This window comes from Podarcis gaigeae, assembly GCF_964106915.1.
Source record: "Podarcis gaigeae genome assembly, chromosome: 6".
NCBI lineage: Eukaryota > Metazoa > Chordata > Lepidosauria > Squamata > Lacertidae > Podarcis > Podarcis gaigeae.
Window position 1 is genome coordinate 57606777 of NC_139682.1, and position 19210 is coordinate 57625986.

Genomic DNA, 19210 nt, shown 5'->3' on the forward strand with positions numbered 1-19210 from the left:
TGCACTGTCATTCCTGAGAGCTTGGGTTTCATCCTTCTCAACATCGCCCAGTGCTTTTCTCTCCTGGTTGATATTCGCTGTGTAGCATGTGCTGTTTTTCTTCTATTATAATGCCACATTAGATCACTTGAAACATTCCTATAAGATCAGAATGAAGGGCGCATTGACAATTGAGAGACTGTCTTTTCCTTGCCAGGCTAACATGTCTTGCTACCAGGAACAGCTTAAACTATTACATGAGCTAATGTCCAAGCATGAATCAACAGGTGTTGGCTATTTGGAGAGTCCCGCCAGAAATTCATTATTTAAATGCAGTGAGTACATCTCAGAATAGCAGCACCAATGTAATTGGTTGCACAGGAGTGCCAGCTTGGCCCTGTGGCCATGGGTGCCATGCAGCGTGTATGGCCTTGGCACTGAAATGTGTGGGTTCCCGTCCTCTTTATGGGGAATTTTGTAGGTGCTCAGCCACGCAGGGCCTCAGGGAGTTGGCACCCACGGGTTGCATACTTGATAAGATCAGTAAATAAGTTACTGAATATGTGATTCTGAATATGACTGTTAACTTATCTGGTGGTTTTAATTAATTGCTCTGGAAATGTGACAAAAGAACAGCTCCACAATCCGTTCAGAATTAATCTATTCTGTGAGTTCAGTATGTGGCCTAGCAAGAAGCTCACATGATATGTGAAGACAACAATTGATTCAAAGGCAGGAGGCTTTCATTCTATATTTTCAACAGACAAAACCAAACAGGTACCTACATATTCTTGTTTTTTAAAAAATTCTAAATAAACATCTGCTATTATATCTCCTTTTCATTAAGTGAAAAATATGGGGTGATGGTGGTGGTTTTCTTCCAAACGGAAGAGCACATCCCTAGGTTGCTACAATTAAGTTAAATGAATGTATATATCCAAAGCAAGGGCATAGGTATCAATATCTGGTCACATTAAGCTTTGATGGTTGAGAAATGATACATGTAAAACATTATCAGAGTGTTGCTGTAAATCACTTACACCTTACCTGCTTCCCAGTAATAAATGAAGGCTATTTTATCTCCTGTTGACCTGCTTCTGTGTGCTTTGCATACATACATACATAGTGTATATGGGAGACTAATACTTGGTGGGTGCTCTAGAAAGTATCACATTTTATTATATAGCTTTTCATAATTCTTTCCGCAAACTATGGGGAGAGCTAAACCTCTTGCTGTGCCATGTGGCTGAAAAGCAAACCAGCCATTCAAAAGGAGAGTGAGCGTTCATTCCGTCTACCTTTGTTAAAGTCACACTTCATGGTCTCAAAGAGCAATTTCACCAGCTCAGTCTTCCCTCTGGCCACCATGGCTTTGGAGAGCTCAAGCACCTCAGCTGTGTAGTGACGACACACCAGCCTGAGCTCCTGCTGCACTCGCTGTTTGGGATATTTCTCCTCAGCCTTCTTCACCCACAACTCTACTTCCTTCATCAGCATCTCTGTATTCATCCTCTTCTGACTGAACAAGGCAAGCAGCATTTCCATTAAGCAACGGAAGCTCTCTGTGTAAACAGAACCCACATCATCCAGCTCTATTGCCTGCTTGAAGCATTCCATGGCATTCAGGTCTTCATTTTTTATCCGAAGGCATTTCCCCCTCAGCAGCTGGATTTCAGGCAAAACATTCCCCAGGTCTAATTCCATGGCTTTAGCAAAGAACACAAGGGCATTGTTCACGGCATTTTCATCTACAAGTAAAAGTTCCTGCATGGCATCTACTCCCATGTAGTAACATACCTGGAAGAGCAGTGGATGGGCAGGGAGGGAAAGGAGGAACACTCAGTATTTATTTAAACATGTCAAAAGAACAAAGATGGCTTACAGCTTGCAGAAAACAAATCCATAAATGTTCACTGTTAAATAACAACCAGAAAATACATTTTTAATATAATGGTAATGAATCATAAAAAAACTTTCTTGAATATCTTGTACTTTCTCTTAAAGCATGGGGGGGGGGCAACCTGTGGCACTCCTGTAGTTGTTGGACTGCATTTCCTGCCAGCAATGGCCAGTGGTGAGGCATGATAGGAGTTGTAGTCCAGCAAAACCTGGAGGGCCATAGATTTCCCCTCCCTTTCTTAAAAGCTTGTAGAGTGAGGCTGTGTAATAACAGAGTTATAGTCAAGAAGCCCCTGTATGATCAATCATTAAAGAAACTAAAACAGGACCTCAGTGACATTCAGCTCTTCATTTTTTATCTGAAAGCATTTTCCCCTCAGAATGGGCAAGTTGAGGGAGAGAGCGCACTCCACAGAGACAAAGCTATTCCAGGGCAATGTCAGGGCTTTACATAGGTCAACACCATTGGAACCTTGAGTTGGTTAAGTAGGCTGCTAGGCAGGAACTTTCTATTAAATTAATGTATTATTTTAGAGAAGGAAACAAAAAATTCACAAACTATGGCCACTTCAACAAGGCTTCCTCCCAAGCACCTGGCTTATGGGTGAGTCACACCAAATAGAACCAGAGCAGAAATTTGGACTAAAAGTTCAGAATAGCTCCTTATGTTGCTCATCCCTTCAGAGATCCATGCACACACAAGAACTTCTCCAGATGTTACTAGTGGTGAAAAATGGATATGCTCTCTTTATCTTTATAAAGACCAAGCAGGCTTTCTCCCAGGCAGACATATGACAAACAACACAAGGAACTTAATTGACATCTTGGAAAAATTACAAGTTGATATTAATACAAAAGCAGTACTGATATTCATTGACGCAGAGAAAGCCTTTGACAACATTTCTTGGAGTTTTATGAAGAAAAACCTGCAAGGGATGGGGGTGGGAGAAAGGTTTGGAAACGGTATAGGGGCGATTTATTCAGAACAAAAGGCAAAATTGATAGTGAATAATGCGATTACAGAAGAATTTAAGATAGAGAAAGGGACACGACAAGGCTGCCCAATTTCCCCTTTGCTTTTTATTTCAGTCCTGGAGGTCTTGCTGAACATGATTAGAAGGGACCAACAGATTCAGGGTATACAGGTCGGAGCCAAACATTACAAACTGAAAGCCTATGCAGATGACCTAGTTTTGACACTACAGGAGCCAATCCCTAGTACTAGAAGAGCTTTGGAAATAATACAAGAATTTGGTCAGGTGGCAGGGTTTAAACTTAATAAATTAAAAACTACGGTTCTGGGAAAAAAACCTGACACCAATAGAGAAGGAAAGGTTTCAGGGAGAAACAGGTCTAATAGTAACGAAAAAAGTAAAATACCTAGGGGTGAACATGACTTCGAAGAATGCTAACTTATTCAAAGACAATTATGAAAAGTGTTGGTCTGAAGTGAAAAAAGATCTTGAAATATGGACAAACCTAAAGCTTTCCTTACTGGGTAGAATTGCAGTTATTAAAATGAATGTATTGCCAAAACTGTTGTTTTTGTTTCAAACCTTACAAATAATTGACAAGATGGACTGTTTCAAGAAGTGGCAAAAAGAAATTTCTAGATTTGTCTGGCAGGGCAAAAAGCCCAGAATTAAATATAAAATTCTTACTGATGCAAAGGATAGAGGGGGGTTTGCCCTGCCGGACTTTAAACTATATTACAAGGCGGCAGCCTTTTGCTGGTTGAAGGAATGGCTACTTCTTGAGAATACAGACATTCTTGATTTGGAAGGACATGACAACGTTTTTGGATGGCATGCATACTTGTGGTACGGTAAGGACAAAGCACATAAGGCGTTTAAAAACCATATTGTCAGGAAAGCATTGTTTAATGTCTGGGTCAGATATAAAGATTTTTTGGAGAATAAAACCCCAAGGTGGCTTTCACCAATGGAAGTTAAGGCCTTGAAAAAACTTAACATGAGATCGAATTGGCCAAAATATTGGGAAATTTTGGAACAGGACGGGGACAAATTGAAATTGCAGAGTTATGAGAAACTTAAAGATAAGGTGCAGGATTGGTTACACTATTTCCAAGTAAGAGAGGCCTATAACTCGGACAGGAAAATTGGCTTCCAGGTGGAAAAATCGAAGTTGGAAACAGAATTGTTAGAACCCAGTGCTAAGATATTGTCGAGAATGTATAATCTGCTGTTGAAATGGAATACTGAGGATGAAACGGTTAAATCTGCTATGATAAAATGGGCACAAGATATTGGTCATAACATTATGTTTGCTGACTGGGAACGGTTATGGACCACCGGTATGAAATTTACAGCATGTAATGCTTTAAGAGAAAATATTATGAAAATGATTTATAGGTGGTACATGACCCCAGTCAAGCTAGCAAAAATTTACCACTTGCCCGACAATAAATGTTGGAAATGTAAAGAAACGGAAGGAACATTCTTTCACCTTTGGTGGGCCTGCCCAAGGATCAAGGCTTTCTGGGAAATGATTTATAATGAACTGAAAAAAGTATTTAGGTATACTTTCCTGAAGAAACCAGAGGCCTTTCTCCTGGGCATGGTCGGCCAATTGGTGCCAAAGAAGGATAGAACCTTTTTTATGTATGCCACAGCAGCAGCAAGAATACTCATCGCAAAGCACTGGAAGACACAAGACTTACCCACCCTGGAAGAATGGCAGATGCAAGTTATAGACTATATGGAACTGGCAGAAATGACCGGCAGAATCCGAGATCAAGGAGAAGAGCAGGTGGAAGAGGACTGGAAGAAGTTTAAAGTTTATCTACAAAAACATTGTACAATTTATGAATGTTAAGGGCATTGTAAATGAAATGAAGGGGTTCCAGTGATTAAGATAAATAAGAGCATAAAGGTAAAGATAAAAAATGAATTTGAATAATATGATAATTGCTGAACTAATTTTAAAATGGAATACATGAAAGGAAAGCGGGTGGAAGCAAGGAAAATAAGATCTGGAAGGTTATTAATTTGAAACAGAGTTTGTTTTTAATCTTGAATTTTCTTTGTTATGTTCTTTATTGTTGTTGTTTTTTGTTGGCATTTTGTATGTGTTTTTTGTTGGCATTTTTGTATGTGTTTGTTGGTTTTTTGTGATTTGGGTTGTTTTTATTGTTGTTAATTTTTGTGAAATTTAATAAAATATTATTTTTAAAAAATGGATATGCTCTCATCACATTCTGATTACATTTCTGAGATCTCTCTAGAATTAACACTCTAAAATTAAATAATTAAAAAGTGCAATCCTAACAGTGTTTACTAAAAAATAAATCCTATTGGATTCAAATAGCGCTCGCTTCCAAGTTACTGAAGTTAAGAAACCAGCCTTAGTCCTGTTAAATCCTGAATGAACAACACCACTTTTATTATCATACAGATAAAATAAAGTGAAGACCATGAATGTGTCTGGACCAGGTGGCTGCTTTCACTCACCTGGCCTAGGTCAAGGTAAGTCTTCAGACATGGATGCACCTTCATGACGTTCTCGAGATCAGCTTTGGCATCAGAGAGGTTTCTCTGGTCTGGCATTCCTCCCAGGCCCATCTTCACACGATCCAAATCACGCAAATATAGTTTAAGCAGCATCTAAAAATAAAGAGCTATTCAACACTTTTTTGCCCTCCCCTCCCTGCGCATTAGTTTGTATGACTGTTCTTTATATTCCCCAACCTCTCTTGTTAAAAGGGTCTCAGGGCTCAGAGCTTGGAAAGACCCAGTGGTACCATCAAGGTAGGACTTTGGGGCTGAAGTGTGGGACCCCCCCAATTCCTCAGAATGAGGAGGGGAGGCCTCAGACACAGCAAGGTTGACTTACCACATATGGAAGTAAGTGAAGTAATGTATACGGCCATCTAAAGCCCCCTCCCATAAGTGTGTTAAGTTCAGAGTCTAATTCAGTAAATGACTGCCTCTGCCAGATACTGCCCTTCATTCACTTTTAATTTGGATACCACCTATAATTACTATACACAAGGTGGTTTACAAGCTGAAGAATAGACAAAATGGACAACAAAGACTGCACACTTAATAACTATCTGATCCAATACAAAAAAGTCACAATAACTTTAAAATAAACAGCTTATATCAAATAGACACAGATATTACTAAGCTAGATGGACCAAGGCAGGTTCATATGTTCTACCAGAGTTGGTAGCACTGGAATTTAAGCAGTGCCGTCGTTAGGAGAAGTTACAAGAAGAGACTTTTTGTTCATGCAGTTAAACCAAAATAATTGATGCTGTCCAGATAGGCAGCTGCATTAATGGCTTTTCAGGAAGCACAGTGCTGACACACCTACCACCCCTACCCCTACCCCTACCCACACCTACCCCTACCCCTACCCACCACCCCTACCCCTATTAATACAAAAAAACAACAACCCCCAGCTGGTCCCCCATAGCATTTCTATGTTACAAAGGCCTTGTTTTTAAAGGAGAATTACATACCTTGGCACGCATACAATATGCCTGCCAGTTAAGTACTGGATCTGGCAGCACATCTAAGGCCATGTTGCAGACTGCCATTGCCATTTCTTGCTTGCCAAGGAAGTGGAAGATTTTTGCTAGGCGGTTCAGAACCAGTGGGTTTTCTCTAGCTATCTCTATTGCCTTAAAAACAAACAAATCCACAATACATTGTTCCATTAGTGAACTTCTCCTTGCTCTGTTGAACAATGGGCAACGAAAGGAGAAATTTATGTGTCAACATTCAGCCTGGCCGCCATTGTACATTATGCCCTTTGAAAGGACTGAAGTGTGCGAGGACATGAACTGAGGTGGCACCTTGCTCTGGATGAGAAGGAAATGAGCAAAAGAGGGTATCTCTTCCCTTCTGTCAGTTCTAGCACGGCCTTATATATATCTACTCATAAGCAAGTGGCAGCTGGCACCACTGGAAAGGGGGGAAGACAGGGAGGCCAACAAGAGGTACACCCAGAGTCAACGAATTCTAGTTTTGTGTCCATCCTCCTCTCCTGAAGGGTAGAAGGGGTCTTTGTTTTATAATACACCCGCATTATCCTTAATTATAATTAGCACCACTTGAAACACTCACAGCATTAATACCCCAACAGATCTTGCTTCTCCACTGGCCACAGCTTTGGATCCAGCACAGGCCAAATACATCTCTCTCTGCAGCTTCTAGCTTCAGCTTTGCAGCTCCACCCACTCTGGCTATTGTTCTGCTAGCAGCAGGGCAGGGCCAGATTAAGATAATTTAGAGGGCCTCCATATATATCTTATTCAAAATATAAACAATAGTAAACAGTAAAATAACATTTTATCTTTCAAAATGAAACAAAACCCACAGTATGATGGAATACAATGTTTATTTTTGTATACAGTACTTCCACTTTATTTATATTTGACGAATTTTTCTCCTACTTTTTCTAATTGCAAAGTCTTTGATCAGATCCTCAAAACTAACCTTACGCAACACATCTGCTTCTAAACTTAGTAGAAATAAGGTACCCAGCTTGCCTTGTTGCATAGTTGTTTTGTTGGTATTTTTAATATAATGGAATCTCAGCTGAGCAATTGTGACTATTAATGTTAAAAATCCATCAATGGAAAATTTCTCTGGTGCCCCCCCCCTCTATTTTGCTCAATGGTTAATCCAGCCCTGCAGCTGGGTGAGGGGTGTGTGGGGAAAATCTCACCCATTTGTTTATTTGTTTTATGGTACAGAGCAACTTCTTTGATTATGCTAAATCATGGTCCTTAACTAGCCAGGCAAAGCCATTAACCTGACAAAGGAACTGGTTTGGAAAGCTTGTTCTTATACATTCTATCCCCCCAGATAGCCCCCCCCCCCAAAAAAAACTCGTAACCTACTTTTCCAAAGCAGTCGAGGGGATCTGTCCCAGAGTACCCACAGTCATGAATAGCCATCGGGGTATCTGAGAAGGAATATTTCCTTTCAAACAATATCCCAAGATAGCACCAGGCCAAGGCTAGAAGAGGAGGAGAACAGAATTGAAAGCAGGGCAACATATTAGAAGCGGCATTGTAAATTCTACTCTACCTTCTCCAAAGCAATTCAAAATGATTTACAGACAGTTACTGAGGTTGGGTAATAGTAGAAAAGTTCCAAAGGAACATTTTATGCCAGCTTAAACCAAGCACTGAGGTTTCCCAGCTGATGAAACAAACTACTTGTGAAAATAAAGAGTGGTTTGCCTCACTGGGCATGGAGATTGCAGCAATGAAGACTCCGTTGGACGTCTTCTAGCTGAGCTGAAGAGCCCAGTTACACACACCTGGGTTGCAACAGTCTTCTGGGATGCAGAGCTGCATGTGTGAATTACACATGTAATTACATGTTTTTGATTGTGCAAGTGACGTCTCCTACCTCTATAATGAAGGCTGGAGCACTTCAGGACTTGCTGAAGCAAAACCAAGGTTCTGTTGAAGGCTGGCAACCTTTTCCCCTCATCATTGCCCTTGTTCATCCACATCGCATCCAACCTGAAGTGAAGAGAGAAAAAGGCTATTGTGATTTGTTGTTCTGCATATACAGAGCTCTAAAACTGGCAAGCAAACGATTTATTCCAAATGCCACTGTTTTACCCCCATCCAATGGGTTTGGCAGCAATATTTCAAAACAGTTAATATAAAATACAAAAGACATAAAATGCAATATATAGTTCCCCAAAATAACCACCATCTGCTGCAAAATAACCCTTTGCAGTGTTTCTCAACTGGGGGCCTTAAGGATATTCCAAGGGGGGCACAGGTGAAAGTCATGTAAATGGGGGGCCACAGAGGGTAGTAAGAAGTGAAGAAAACAGAGGAGTGACTGAGGGAAAAAAAGAAGAACTTTAGAATTATATGTCTATAGTAGTATAGTACCCCATATAGTGAGCTCCTGTTGCTCGGTCCCAGCTCCTGCCAACCTAGCAGTTCAAAAGCACATCAAAGAACAAGTAGATAAATAGGTACCGCTCTGGCGGGAAGATAAACGGCATTTCCGTGCGCTGCTCTGGTTCGCCAGAAGCGGCTTAGTCATGCTGGCCACATGACCCGGAAGCTGTACGCCGGATCCCTCGGTCAATAAAGCAAGATGAGCGCCGCAACCCCAGAGTCGGTCACAACTGGACCTAATGGTCAGGTTGCCTTTGCCCCATATAGTATGATTAATCTTTTTTAAAAAATATACCATTTCTACTTCAGTTATAGGAAGGAACACTTGCTATAGCTAAGCCATTGGTTGTAGCCAATAGAAGGCTTTTTTCTAGGCTAGCTGCAGTGTTGGGAAACAGCTTTGGGAGTGGTCATTAACTGAGGAGGGAAAGATTAAGGCACATTTGTTTTTAAATCTTGTCAAATGTTGCACCCTATACAGTAATGAATGATGCTTTGGCAAGTCTTTCTGCAAAGCATTGTTCTTTGTCCTTTCTAATTTTCATGTTCTATATTGTTTTTTTTAAATATATTTTATTAAGGGTTTTCTTGTTTTACATTTTTACAAATCCATTTCATTTGTTGAGGCATTAGGGGGAGAAGAAAAAAGAAAAGAAAAAAAAAAGAAAGAAAGGAGGGTGGAGGGAGGGGAGATGGATGGGGGTAGGGTAGCGGTGTTTCTATTATGCTTAATGTATGTAGTTTGGTGTCAGCGTGCTTGTGTTATTCACTTGTGTTCCTTTGGTGGTGAGAGAGGTTGGGGTTGGCCTAGGATGTGATTGTTTGTTTGTGATTGGCTGTGGTGATCTTTGTTTTCGTGTGTGAGTGAGGTGGGTGGGTGTTTTGGATCAAGTTAGCCATATTGATTTGTATGCTGTTGGTGGATTATTGTCATTGTCCTGTTGGGCTGTGTATGTGATAAAGGGGAGCCATACCGGGGTGAAGGTGTCTTCTTTTGTTTGTCCCCGTGTCAGTTTCAGTTTATTAGTTAATTTTTCTAGTAGGGCTGTTTCCCATACTATTTGGTACCATTGGTCCATGCTTACTCCTGACAGGTCTCTCCAGTGTCTGGTTATGGTGTTTCTGGCTGCTGAAAGTAGGTGGGTTATGAGTTCTTTGTGGTGTAAATGGGCATTGTTGTCTTGGAAGATGTTTAGTAGGGCCAATTCTGGGGTGAAGTCTAATACTTGCTTTGTTATTTTACATATTTCTTGTATGGCTGTTGTCCAGAATAGTTGGATTTTGGGACACTCCCACCACATGTGAAGGTATGTGCCTGTGGAGGTGCACCCTCTCCAGCATTTTGGTGAGGTTCCTGGGTGTATTAGCGCTAGTTTCCTTGGTGTTAGGTACCACCTGTAGGTGAGTTTCAGTGTGAGTTCTTTTCTTTTCGTTGATATGGATTTAAAGGGGGGTTTAGACCACATTCTGGTCCATTGAGTGGGGTTAATCTCATAGCCTATGTCATTCTCCCATTGTTTTTTTATTGCGTCTAGGGGATTTGCGGGATTTTGGAGTAGTATTTTGTATATTGCGGATACCGTCCCTTTGCCATTTCCCTTTGTTGTTAGGAGGAGGTTTTCAAAGGTTGTCAGGGGCCTAGTTGCTGCTGATTTTACTGTTGGGTTGTTTAAGAGGGCATGTAATTGGTGTTGTGTTAACCAGGGCATTTGGGTGTCTTCTAGTTTGTCTTGTATTTCTTGTGTTGACAAGGGTTTGTTATTTTTATAAAAGTCTATTAGGCGATATAAGCCTTTGGTTCGCCAGGCTTTTATCTGGAGGTTTTGTGCTGCATGGTGGAATAATGTGTGGTACGCCAGGGGGATTAGTGGGGATGGGGTTGGGGATAGTTTGCCTATTTGTGTTTTCCATGCTTTGAGCATGGTCTGTGTGTACCTGTTAAGTGTTGTGGGAATTTTCTTTAGTTTGTTTGGGAGGAGTGGGTATGTTGTGGTGCAGGTATTTTCAATTGTGTCCCTCTCTAGGTGTACCCATTGTTTTGTCTCATCTTCTAGTATGTATGGAATTATATGACGTATTTGGTTGGCAATGTAATATGCTTCTATGTTGGGGATTCCCCATCCTCCTTCTGAGGTGGGGAGGTGCAGGTATTTGGGGCTTATTCTTGGTTTTTTATGTGAGAAGATGAAAGAGTGTAGTTTTCTCTGCCAACTGCGGAGTTGGGTTGAGGGGATCCAGATTGGGAGGGTTTGGAAGAGGTAGGTTAGTTTGGGGAGTGTGATCATTTTGATCATGGCTATTTTGTCTGAGAGAGTGAAATTCGTGTTATTCCATCTCTTTAGGTCTTTGTTAATTTGTCGCCACAGGGGCTTGTAGTTGTGGAGGTACAATTTGTTGAGGTTTCTGGTTATTTGTACCCCTAGGTATCTGAACTTGGTGTGGCAGAGTTTTATTTTGGTGACCTTCGTGAGCTCTTTTTGGATGTGAGGAGGGGTGTTGAAGCACATAGCTTCTGACTTTGTAAAATTTACCTGTAGGCCCGACACCATTGCAAATTTGTTGAGTTCTCTGATTAGGGAGGTTGCTGTGCTTATGGGGTCTGGTGTTGTCATCATTAGGTCATCTGCAAAGAGCCCTAATTTATAGGTTCTGCCTTTTATTTCCACTCCCTTGATGTCTGTGGCTGCTCGGATGCGGATTGCTAAGGGTTCCAGAGCCAGGATAAATAAGAAGGGAGAAAGTGGGCATCCTTGTTCTATATTGTTGACACTGTGCTTTCCATGACAATTGATTTATCTCTGATTTTGTAACAAAACCCCTTTGATGTAACATAGGGAGGAAAGATCGTGGATCAAAATCTCTGTGGTTGTCTTTGATCTAATGCTGATTGGTTCATAGTTCTGTATGGTGCAAGGTGCCTACCGGCACAATATATGAAATACAGCTAACAAGAAACATAGCAGAAGTAAATGGAAAACAACCCCCCACCCACTCAACCTAGCCTTAACAACAGTACTTACGCTCATTCAAAACCAGTATTTTCCTGTGCGCTATGGTGGTTCTAAGACTGTAGTGCTGATAAATTAGGCCCTAATCCACAAATGCTTAACTCTAATAATAGTGCAATAGTGCATCTACTCAGAAGTAAGTCCTACTTCAGTGGGGGTTATTTCCAGGTAAGTAACTTTCCTTCCAAGGCTAAAAAGGTAAAGGGTGGTTTTGTTTTGTTTTTTTGCTGCAAAGTCCACTCACCCCTCTTAGTGCAGCAGCGTTATGGGAGCACCAACGAGGGAACTGGAACAGCGATGCCCTTCCTGGATCCTAGCCTGCACCCGGCTTTGGCGAACAGGGATGCAGGCTAGGGACTCGTGCTGTGCCAGGGGGCAGTGCCAACTGCTGCCCCTCCTGAACCTGCCCTCTCCCTTTCTTTTTGCAACTGAAAGTGATATGTTTCGTGTCCTGTTGGGCCTTAACTCACTCCAGATGTTCTTGTGTGGTATAGTGGCCTTTGCCAACCTGCTGCCCTTGAGCTGTTTTGAACCATGACTCCCCATCAGCCATGCTGACTGAGGTTGATGGAGAGTTGTAGTCCAAAATAGCTGGAAGGTACCTGCTTGGCGTAGACTGGACTACAGCTCTGGACTATGGATCAAACCATATAATTCTGGAAAGTATGTGATCAGATGCCCTCATGGAGCTCTTGCAGTTATGAATAACGGTAAATACGGCCACAGGAATCCTGATTCAGATCAGGGCAGCAGTGTTAGGGTTTTTTTATTTCTTGTTTAACTCTTTTCTAATGCTGCTTTCCTGACCTGAATTGCTCCCCCATCACCTGCAACTTGTCCCTTGTGAGACAAATTTCAGTCAGTGTAGGGGAATAGGACATCATAGGACCACACCTCTGATCCAAGTCTGGCGATGGCAGAATTTATGAGTGAAAAGCATGCTAGGAATCTGATGCAGTGATGTTTAGTTGGGCCACTCAGCCACGAAACTCACTGGCGTTGGAGCAAACGGCAATCCGTAGAAAACATGAGTTGCCATTTGCTAGGGCTGCCGGGCATCCAGAATTTCCTGGACATAGTCAGAAATCGCTGAAATGTCTGGGGAAATCAGGACATATGGCGGCCCACGCCGGTAGTGTAGATTTTGGCAAATTTAATGAAAAATAGCTCAAAAACTATGGCAACCCTACCATTTGATCTAATTCAGCAGTAAATATTGGGTTTTCCTGGGGAAAGCACTGGGCTATTTTTTTCTTTTTAAAAGCACTGAGACAGGAACCGGGGAAGCACAGACCTGTGCCCAAGAAAGCATGGGGCAAAAAGGAAATGTGGATAAGCCCTAAGTGGATCCCATCACAAAAAGTTCTAGACTTGCCCCTCAGAGCCCATCTTGTTTCTGTTTCCTTTGAGGTGGCTTTTCGTCCTGATTCTTGCCTCACCTGATGTGCAGGGTGGCCATAGTGAAGTACCAGCTTCGTTTCTCCTCCAAAGGGATCTGAAAGAGGGAGAGAGAAGTTCTTAGAAAAGCAGTATTTGCCTCCCTGCAAATACATTTTAAAATATCATTGCCTTCTATTTATTTTCCAACCATTCTTCGGTTGTGGAATCCAAGGTGGCATTCATGTGGTTCCCAAGCAGTGGCCACCCAACCAGCCACCTGCTTAGCTTCTCTAAGGTGATGGGCTTCAGGTGCCTTCAGGTCTGGGCTGAACACCAGTTGCTCCATTAAATCAAGGACTTTGGCAGCTACTCCTGTCCTCGCCATGTTCAGTGATGTAATATTAATAATGCAATGCATCTTAGGAGAGATGCACATTAAATGGTGACAAGAAAACCACAAACTGATGCAGGAATGTGATGAAATGAACCTAAGACTGGGAAAATGGGAAACTAAGAGAAATCAAAACTGACCAATTCTTTCATTTCTAGAAGTAAATCCCACTGATATCAGTTGGATTAATTCCAAGGAGCACAATCCAGGGAACATATTCTTTTTCTTGTCTTTCTGTGTGTCTGTATATATGCTGATATATACACATTGATTCACATTCAATTGATTATTGATTGATCAATAAACAACTCAGACTAATTAGCTAAGATTTATTTAATTGGGCAGCCATGAGTAACAGGAAACGGGTTCTAGCTAAAAGAAGCTCTGAGCAAAACAGGTAGAATAGCAACATTTTTCTGTGACTCAAGGTGGCAATTATTTTCTGAAATACTTTTGTCGTTACTAGTATGGTTAGTTTGATGTCCCCCCCCCCCCCACTGCTGCTGCTTTCTCTAATGTCTTAAGAAGTTTGGACTCTGCACAGTTGTAGTTTAAATATAAATATAGCCCTGCCCCTCAGTGCAAACATTTTGCTTTGACAAACAGTGCTCCAGTTCAGCCACCTGCATATTCCCTGTTGTCTGTTGCTGCAGGGGATGATAAACTGGGTGTGCAAAAGGTTGCACCTTTGTTTGGACAGCTTGAGCCAAGTAGTCCAGAATATTTAAAAAGCATCTAATCAGAAAACTGGATAGTGTTAGAAATTGTTGCAGAGGACTGTTCAGGGACTTATTGGGAGCACTGCAGCCACTTCTCTAATAGGTTTGAACATTCCAAATAAAATATTTGAATTGGCCTCATCTTTGGTTATGTCTGGTTCTTTCTTAAAGCCACATGTCTAAAGCATCTTAGATTTATTTTTTTAAAAAATTGATCAAGGTTGCGCCCAGTTACAGAATCCTTGTTTAAATTTACACCCTCCCCTGTGGCAGCATGCTCCTCCCATCTGGGAGGATACCAAAACAAGCCCCACCTCTGCCAGTGACCATAGCTGTTTCCAGTCCTCCAACTTTTTTAAAAAAAGATTTATTATTATTTTCTTATTACAAAAAATTGTACATGCATATCATAAAACATGACATGACCAACCAAAAAATGAGTCACTAGAGGGGTAGAATTCTAAACATATGATTTTAGAGTGCATAATAATGAGGTGATTAAGTTCCTCCAACCTTTCCCTGTGATTCTGAAGCCACATTTTCAAAAGAACCTAAAGACCTGAAGCTCCTATGCAGCACTGTGCTAGAAAGGTGAGTGTCATGCCCTGACTTTGTACCTGTGTGTCAGCTTCATGGTGGTGAACGAGGGTAGCAGAATGCATTGCCCGGCTGGCAAGAGTTGCTGTAACCTGATGTGCCCCAGAAAACTATCATGGGCTGATTGTGACACATGTGCAAGCCATTCTATAGGCATTTCATCTGCTGCAAAGACTATGGGTCTGACATATTGTAGCAGCTTTTTCCTAACAGGATGGTTATTAACCACACACACATACAAAAAAGCTTCAACCCATCAGGTCAAATGCCTGCTGGAACAGAACAGTCTTGGTCAACAGTGAGAAGCCAGGGGAGATAGAGAGCAGAGACACCTCCATAGGAAGCTGCCTTGCACAGAGTCAGGCCATTGGTCCATTTAGCTTAGTATTGTCAACACTGACTGGCAGCAGCTCTCCAGTATTTGGGACAGGGGCCTGTTTGGAGATGCCAGGAACTGAACCTGGGACCTTCTGCACGCAAAGCAGATACTCTCCCTCTGAGCCACCTCCCAAAGCAGGGAGCTTCACAATCGAACTGAGGCGCCATTGAAGCATAGCAGGACAAAAGGACCTCTCAGCCTCATAAGAGGCCGTGAGGATCTAGGGCTCTGATTCTAAAAGTTGGCTTATCAATATTATCCATTGGCATCTCCTTTTGTTTGCTCTTGCACATTTATGCAGGATTAGGTGTTTGAAGGCTACAAGTGGTTTAAATGAAGCGGTGGTTCTTAATGCGAAGAGCTTTCTCTTGGCCTGACTCAGCTCCCCGGGGGGTTGTTTCCCTCCAAAATAGCCTAGCAAGCTAACTGGAGATGCAATTGCTGCTGTAAGAACAAGCACCTTTCCCTACACAGATCAACAGCTAAGATGCCTAACCTACCTCACAGGGTTGTTGTGGGGATTAAATGACGAGGGGGGAAGACCATGGATGCCGCCCTGAGCTCTTTGGAGAAAAGCTGGGATATAAAGGCAATAAATAAATAACAACAACAACTAATGCAGCTCCCACACTTCTAAAACATTTCTAGACAACAGACGGGTATGGTGAGCCTTCTGAAACAGAAAATGAAAAGGGGTGTGTGTGTGTATTGGCTAGTATCCCTCTTCCAACGAATGACCCATTGAATGGCAAGTGACATCAGAAGGTAAAACAGCCTGCCTACCTGCTTCCCATAAGCAAGAGCCTTGCCGTAGAGAGTGAGGCCTGCAGTCAGTTTCTCCATCTTCTCTTCTTCGTTCACCAGCCCAACGTCGAAGGCGTAAGCATAGCCCTGCTCAGCCAAGCAACGGGCTGTTCTGAGCTGGGGGTCCCCTTGCGGCTTGTGGTCTTCTGAATCCAAGCCCATTAAGAGGGAGAGTCTTTCGGTGCACCTAGCCTCTTCTTGCTCGTTGTTCAGCCTATCATAAACGTAGGCGAGGTTGGCCCAAGTGTTCAGATTCTCAGGGTCCTCCTGAGAGATGCAGAGGAAAATCTCCTTGGCTTGCTCCACTTCTTCCAGGTAGAAAGAAAAGACCCCAAGGAGGTTTCTGATGGCATACTGCTGCAAGCCAGTTTCAAGCTCTAACTCATAGGTTAGGCTCTCTCGTTTCAGCTTCAAGTCTCTCCCTTGGAAATTCATAGGTGAAGAAGACTCAAAGTTCAAGTTCATATCTAAGTGAAAGTGACCTGGAATGTAATCCATCTCGTCAATGAGAGTATCAATGTCCACCTCGGCTTCTTCCATTTTCACGTTGGAAAGAGTATCAACCACTCCAGGCTCTCTCGAACAGCTACTTTCCCCTGTTATTTTTCCATTCAAGACGTGGTTTTTTTGTTTGTTTTTTTACTGTCCTGTCAGGGTATTTGCCTTTGGAAATCCTCCACCTCTTTCTCTACCTGTATTTCTGGTTTAGCTGATTCACATGAAGTCTGGGAAGGGAGGAGCAAAATAGAACGCTTGTCATTCCACAGACAACCAGCTGGTTCAGGGTTCTCATTTGGTCAGTGAATCGCAGAAAGCAAAGACAAGAACTGCTCAAGCAACCCCTCATTTGTCAATAAAGGAGAAAGCTCCAGGTCCTGGAAGGCTACCAGTGTATGGCAAATACAGTGATCGGCTCCTTTGAACAAACTTGCATTTCAAGTACGTTATTAACATGCCTTTGAAAAGGCTAGCAGCAGGGAGAGCAAATGGTGCTTCACCCCAGCTACCCATAATGCCAACCCATTACGAGAAATGCTTTAGAATGTCAAGTTTGGAACTGAGTGGGATGCAACCTAGTACAAACCATATTGTTGCACAGCACTCCAATCTCCGAGCAGTGCAAGATCCCAGAGTTTCCAGGAACTTACCCAGGGTTTGCATTTCCTTTTGGAAATGAGACACAGCGGAGACTCTAAACCACTGAGCCTCTTGGGCTTGCCGATCAGAAGGTTAGCAGTTCGAACCTGAGCGACGGGGTGAGCTCCTGTTGCTGTCTCATCTTTTCTCAACCTAGCAGTCTGAAAGCATGCCAGTGCGAGAAGATAAATAGGTACCACTGCGCTGGGAAGGTAAACGGCACTTCCATGCGCTCTGGCTTCCATCATGGCCAGAAGCGGTTTAGCCACGCTGGCCACATGACCCAGAAAGCTGTCTGTGGATGAACACCAGCTCCCTTGGCCTGGAAGCGAGATGAGTGCAGCACCCCATAGTCACCTTTGACTGGACTTAACCATCTAGGGGTCCTTTACCTTTACTTTTCTCCAGTGCTTTTTTTCTGGGGGTATGCATACCCCTAAACATTTTGTGAATCTAGGTTTAGCCTCATTGAGGGGCAGTATTTCAATAGGATAGGAAAATGAGAGTACCCCTAAACATTTTTTTAGAAAAAAATGCACTGCTTTTCCCTACCTTACATATCTATACACAACCTAAGCCTACAATGGAGGGGTTCACAGCATTAGCGTCTCAAAAGGGCCTTGTTTCTCCCAAAGCTGCAGCCCTGGATTCAAGCAGAGATCAAACATTGTGCTCTGCCTCTCTGGCTGTCCAGCCTGCAGCTTAACTTTTCGGTCACATTGCACACACTTTCAAGTCTAATCTCTGGTTTTTGTCTTTCTTACTATCTAAGAAGTAGGAAAGGAGGGGCCCCACCCATTTGTCACCTGACACAAAACCCCTTTTCTTGGTTCTCTTAACGGCCTATCACCTAAGCACAGGAAGCTAGCCTGCCATTCTATTTTAACACTTGCTGGGCCCAGGGGTTAGAATGGGTCTGGCACCCAGTTTAACAATATCAGCCTTGATTAAATGCTAACGCTTGCTGGATCCAGGGGTTATAGGAGCCTGGCACCCACAAACTCACAGAAATATAAAAGACAAATTACCATTCCTTGTTCCTTTTCCCCTAGGGGTGGGAAGTTCCAGAGGTAGTCTTGGGATGGATGGTGTCTTCATAAGAATTTTATTGCTTGTATTTTGATGACAAAAACACTCCTTCAGCAGGTAGGGCAGCTGCTAACCTTGCATCAGAGTGCAGCCGATACAGCCTCAGATTGCACCCCCATTTACCTACCTCCATCTAAAACAGGGATGGGGAACTGGATCTGTCTATCAGGTGATTGTACCTTCAGGTGTGAAGGAAAAAGCTCCCTTTGCAGCTGGAGCTCTTTAAGAAGACTCTACCTTTGCCTCCCTGGCTTGAATTCAAGCTGCAGCTGCAAATAACGAATCAGAAATGCGCTCCTGGTTTTTCCTTTGCAGCCAAGACTTGGCTCTTTTCATATTTGGCATCTTTTGAAAGTGCCAGTTTTCCCTACCAAGGAAGAAATGAGGACCTCATGGCTTGAACTTCCCCTGCTTGATGTCATATATGACAGCAGACACGGGAAAGGTAGGTATGGCTTGGCAGTCCAATTTCTGAGGCCTAGCAGGCCTGAATAGTTCCATAGGCTAGAGGTTCCAAACCACTGATCTGAACTCTCAGCCACACTACCATCACCACCAGGCTGGGATGTGGATAGTTTTGGTTATCATCCTTCACTGCTCCCAACAGCAGAGTGTCTAATTCAGGCATAGGCCCTCCAGATGTTTTGGGACTACAACTCCCATCATCCCTGACCACTGGTCCTGTTAGCTAGGGATGATGGGAGTTGTAGTCCCAAAACATCTGGAGAGCCGAGTTTGCCTATGCCTGATCTAACTGCATGTGTGAGGAGATGCCTTTCTCCCAGTGATTAAAACACCTGGTACTACCTGGTCATGGTTGCTGGGGAGCTTTCATGGATGGGGGTGCTAGTCTCCTCTGTGCTCCCCACGGAACCTCTGAAAAGCGGCAGTTGAAACTGCCACATCAGCTGAGGCCTGGAGAGGGATAAC

General features: G+C 42.8%; 1 protein-coding gene across 3 annotated transcripts; it reads right to left on the minus strand.

Moving 5' to 3' along the window:
* Nucleotides 1-2: 2 nt before the first annotated feature.
* TTC22 (tetratricopeptide repeat domain 22) lies at nucleotides 3-19193 on the minus strand. 3 transcript variants are annotated; one of them, XM_083742720.1, is made up of 9 exons: nucleotides 19088-19193; nucleotides 16034-16779; nucleotides 13224-13279; nucleotides 8265-8380; nucleotides 7748-7866; nucleotides 6362-6523; nucleotides 5349-5501; nucleotides 1278-1776; nucleotides 3-138 (listed from the first exon to the last, which is right to left on the minus strand). In XM_083742720.1, exons 2-9 carry the CDS (start codon nucleotides 16592-16594, stop codon nucleotides 119-121), a joined length of 1686 nt encoding a protein of 561 aa, XP_083598846.1. In that variant the 5' UTR covers nucleotides 16595-16779; nucleotides 19088-19193; the 3' UTR covers nucleotides 3-118. The 3 variants fall into 3 exon arrangements, with proteins under 3 accessions (XP_083598846.1, XP_083598844.1, XP_083598845.1); XM_083742718.1 differs by lacking the exon at nucleotides 3-138 and having other exon boundaries at nucleotides 783-1776; XM_083742719.1 differs by lacking the exons at nucleotides 3-138; nucleotides 19088-19193 and adding an exon at nucleotides 18220-18272 and having other exon boundaries at nucleotides 783-1776.
* Nucleotides 19194-19210: the final 17 nt, after the last annotated feature.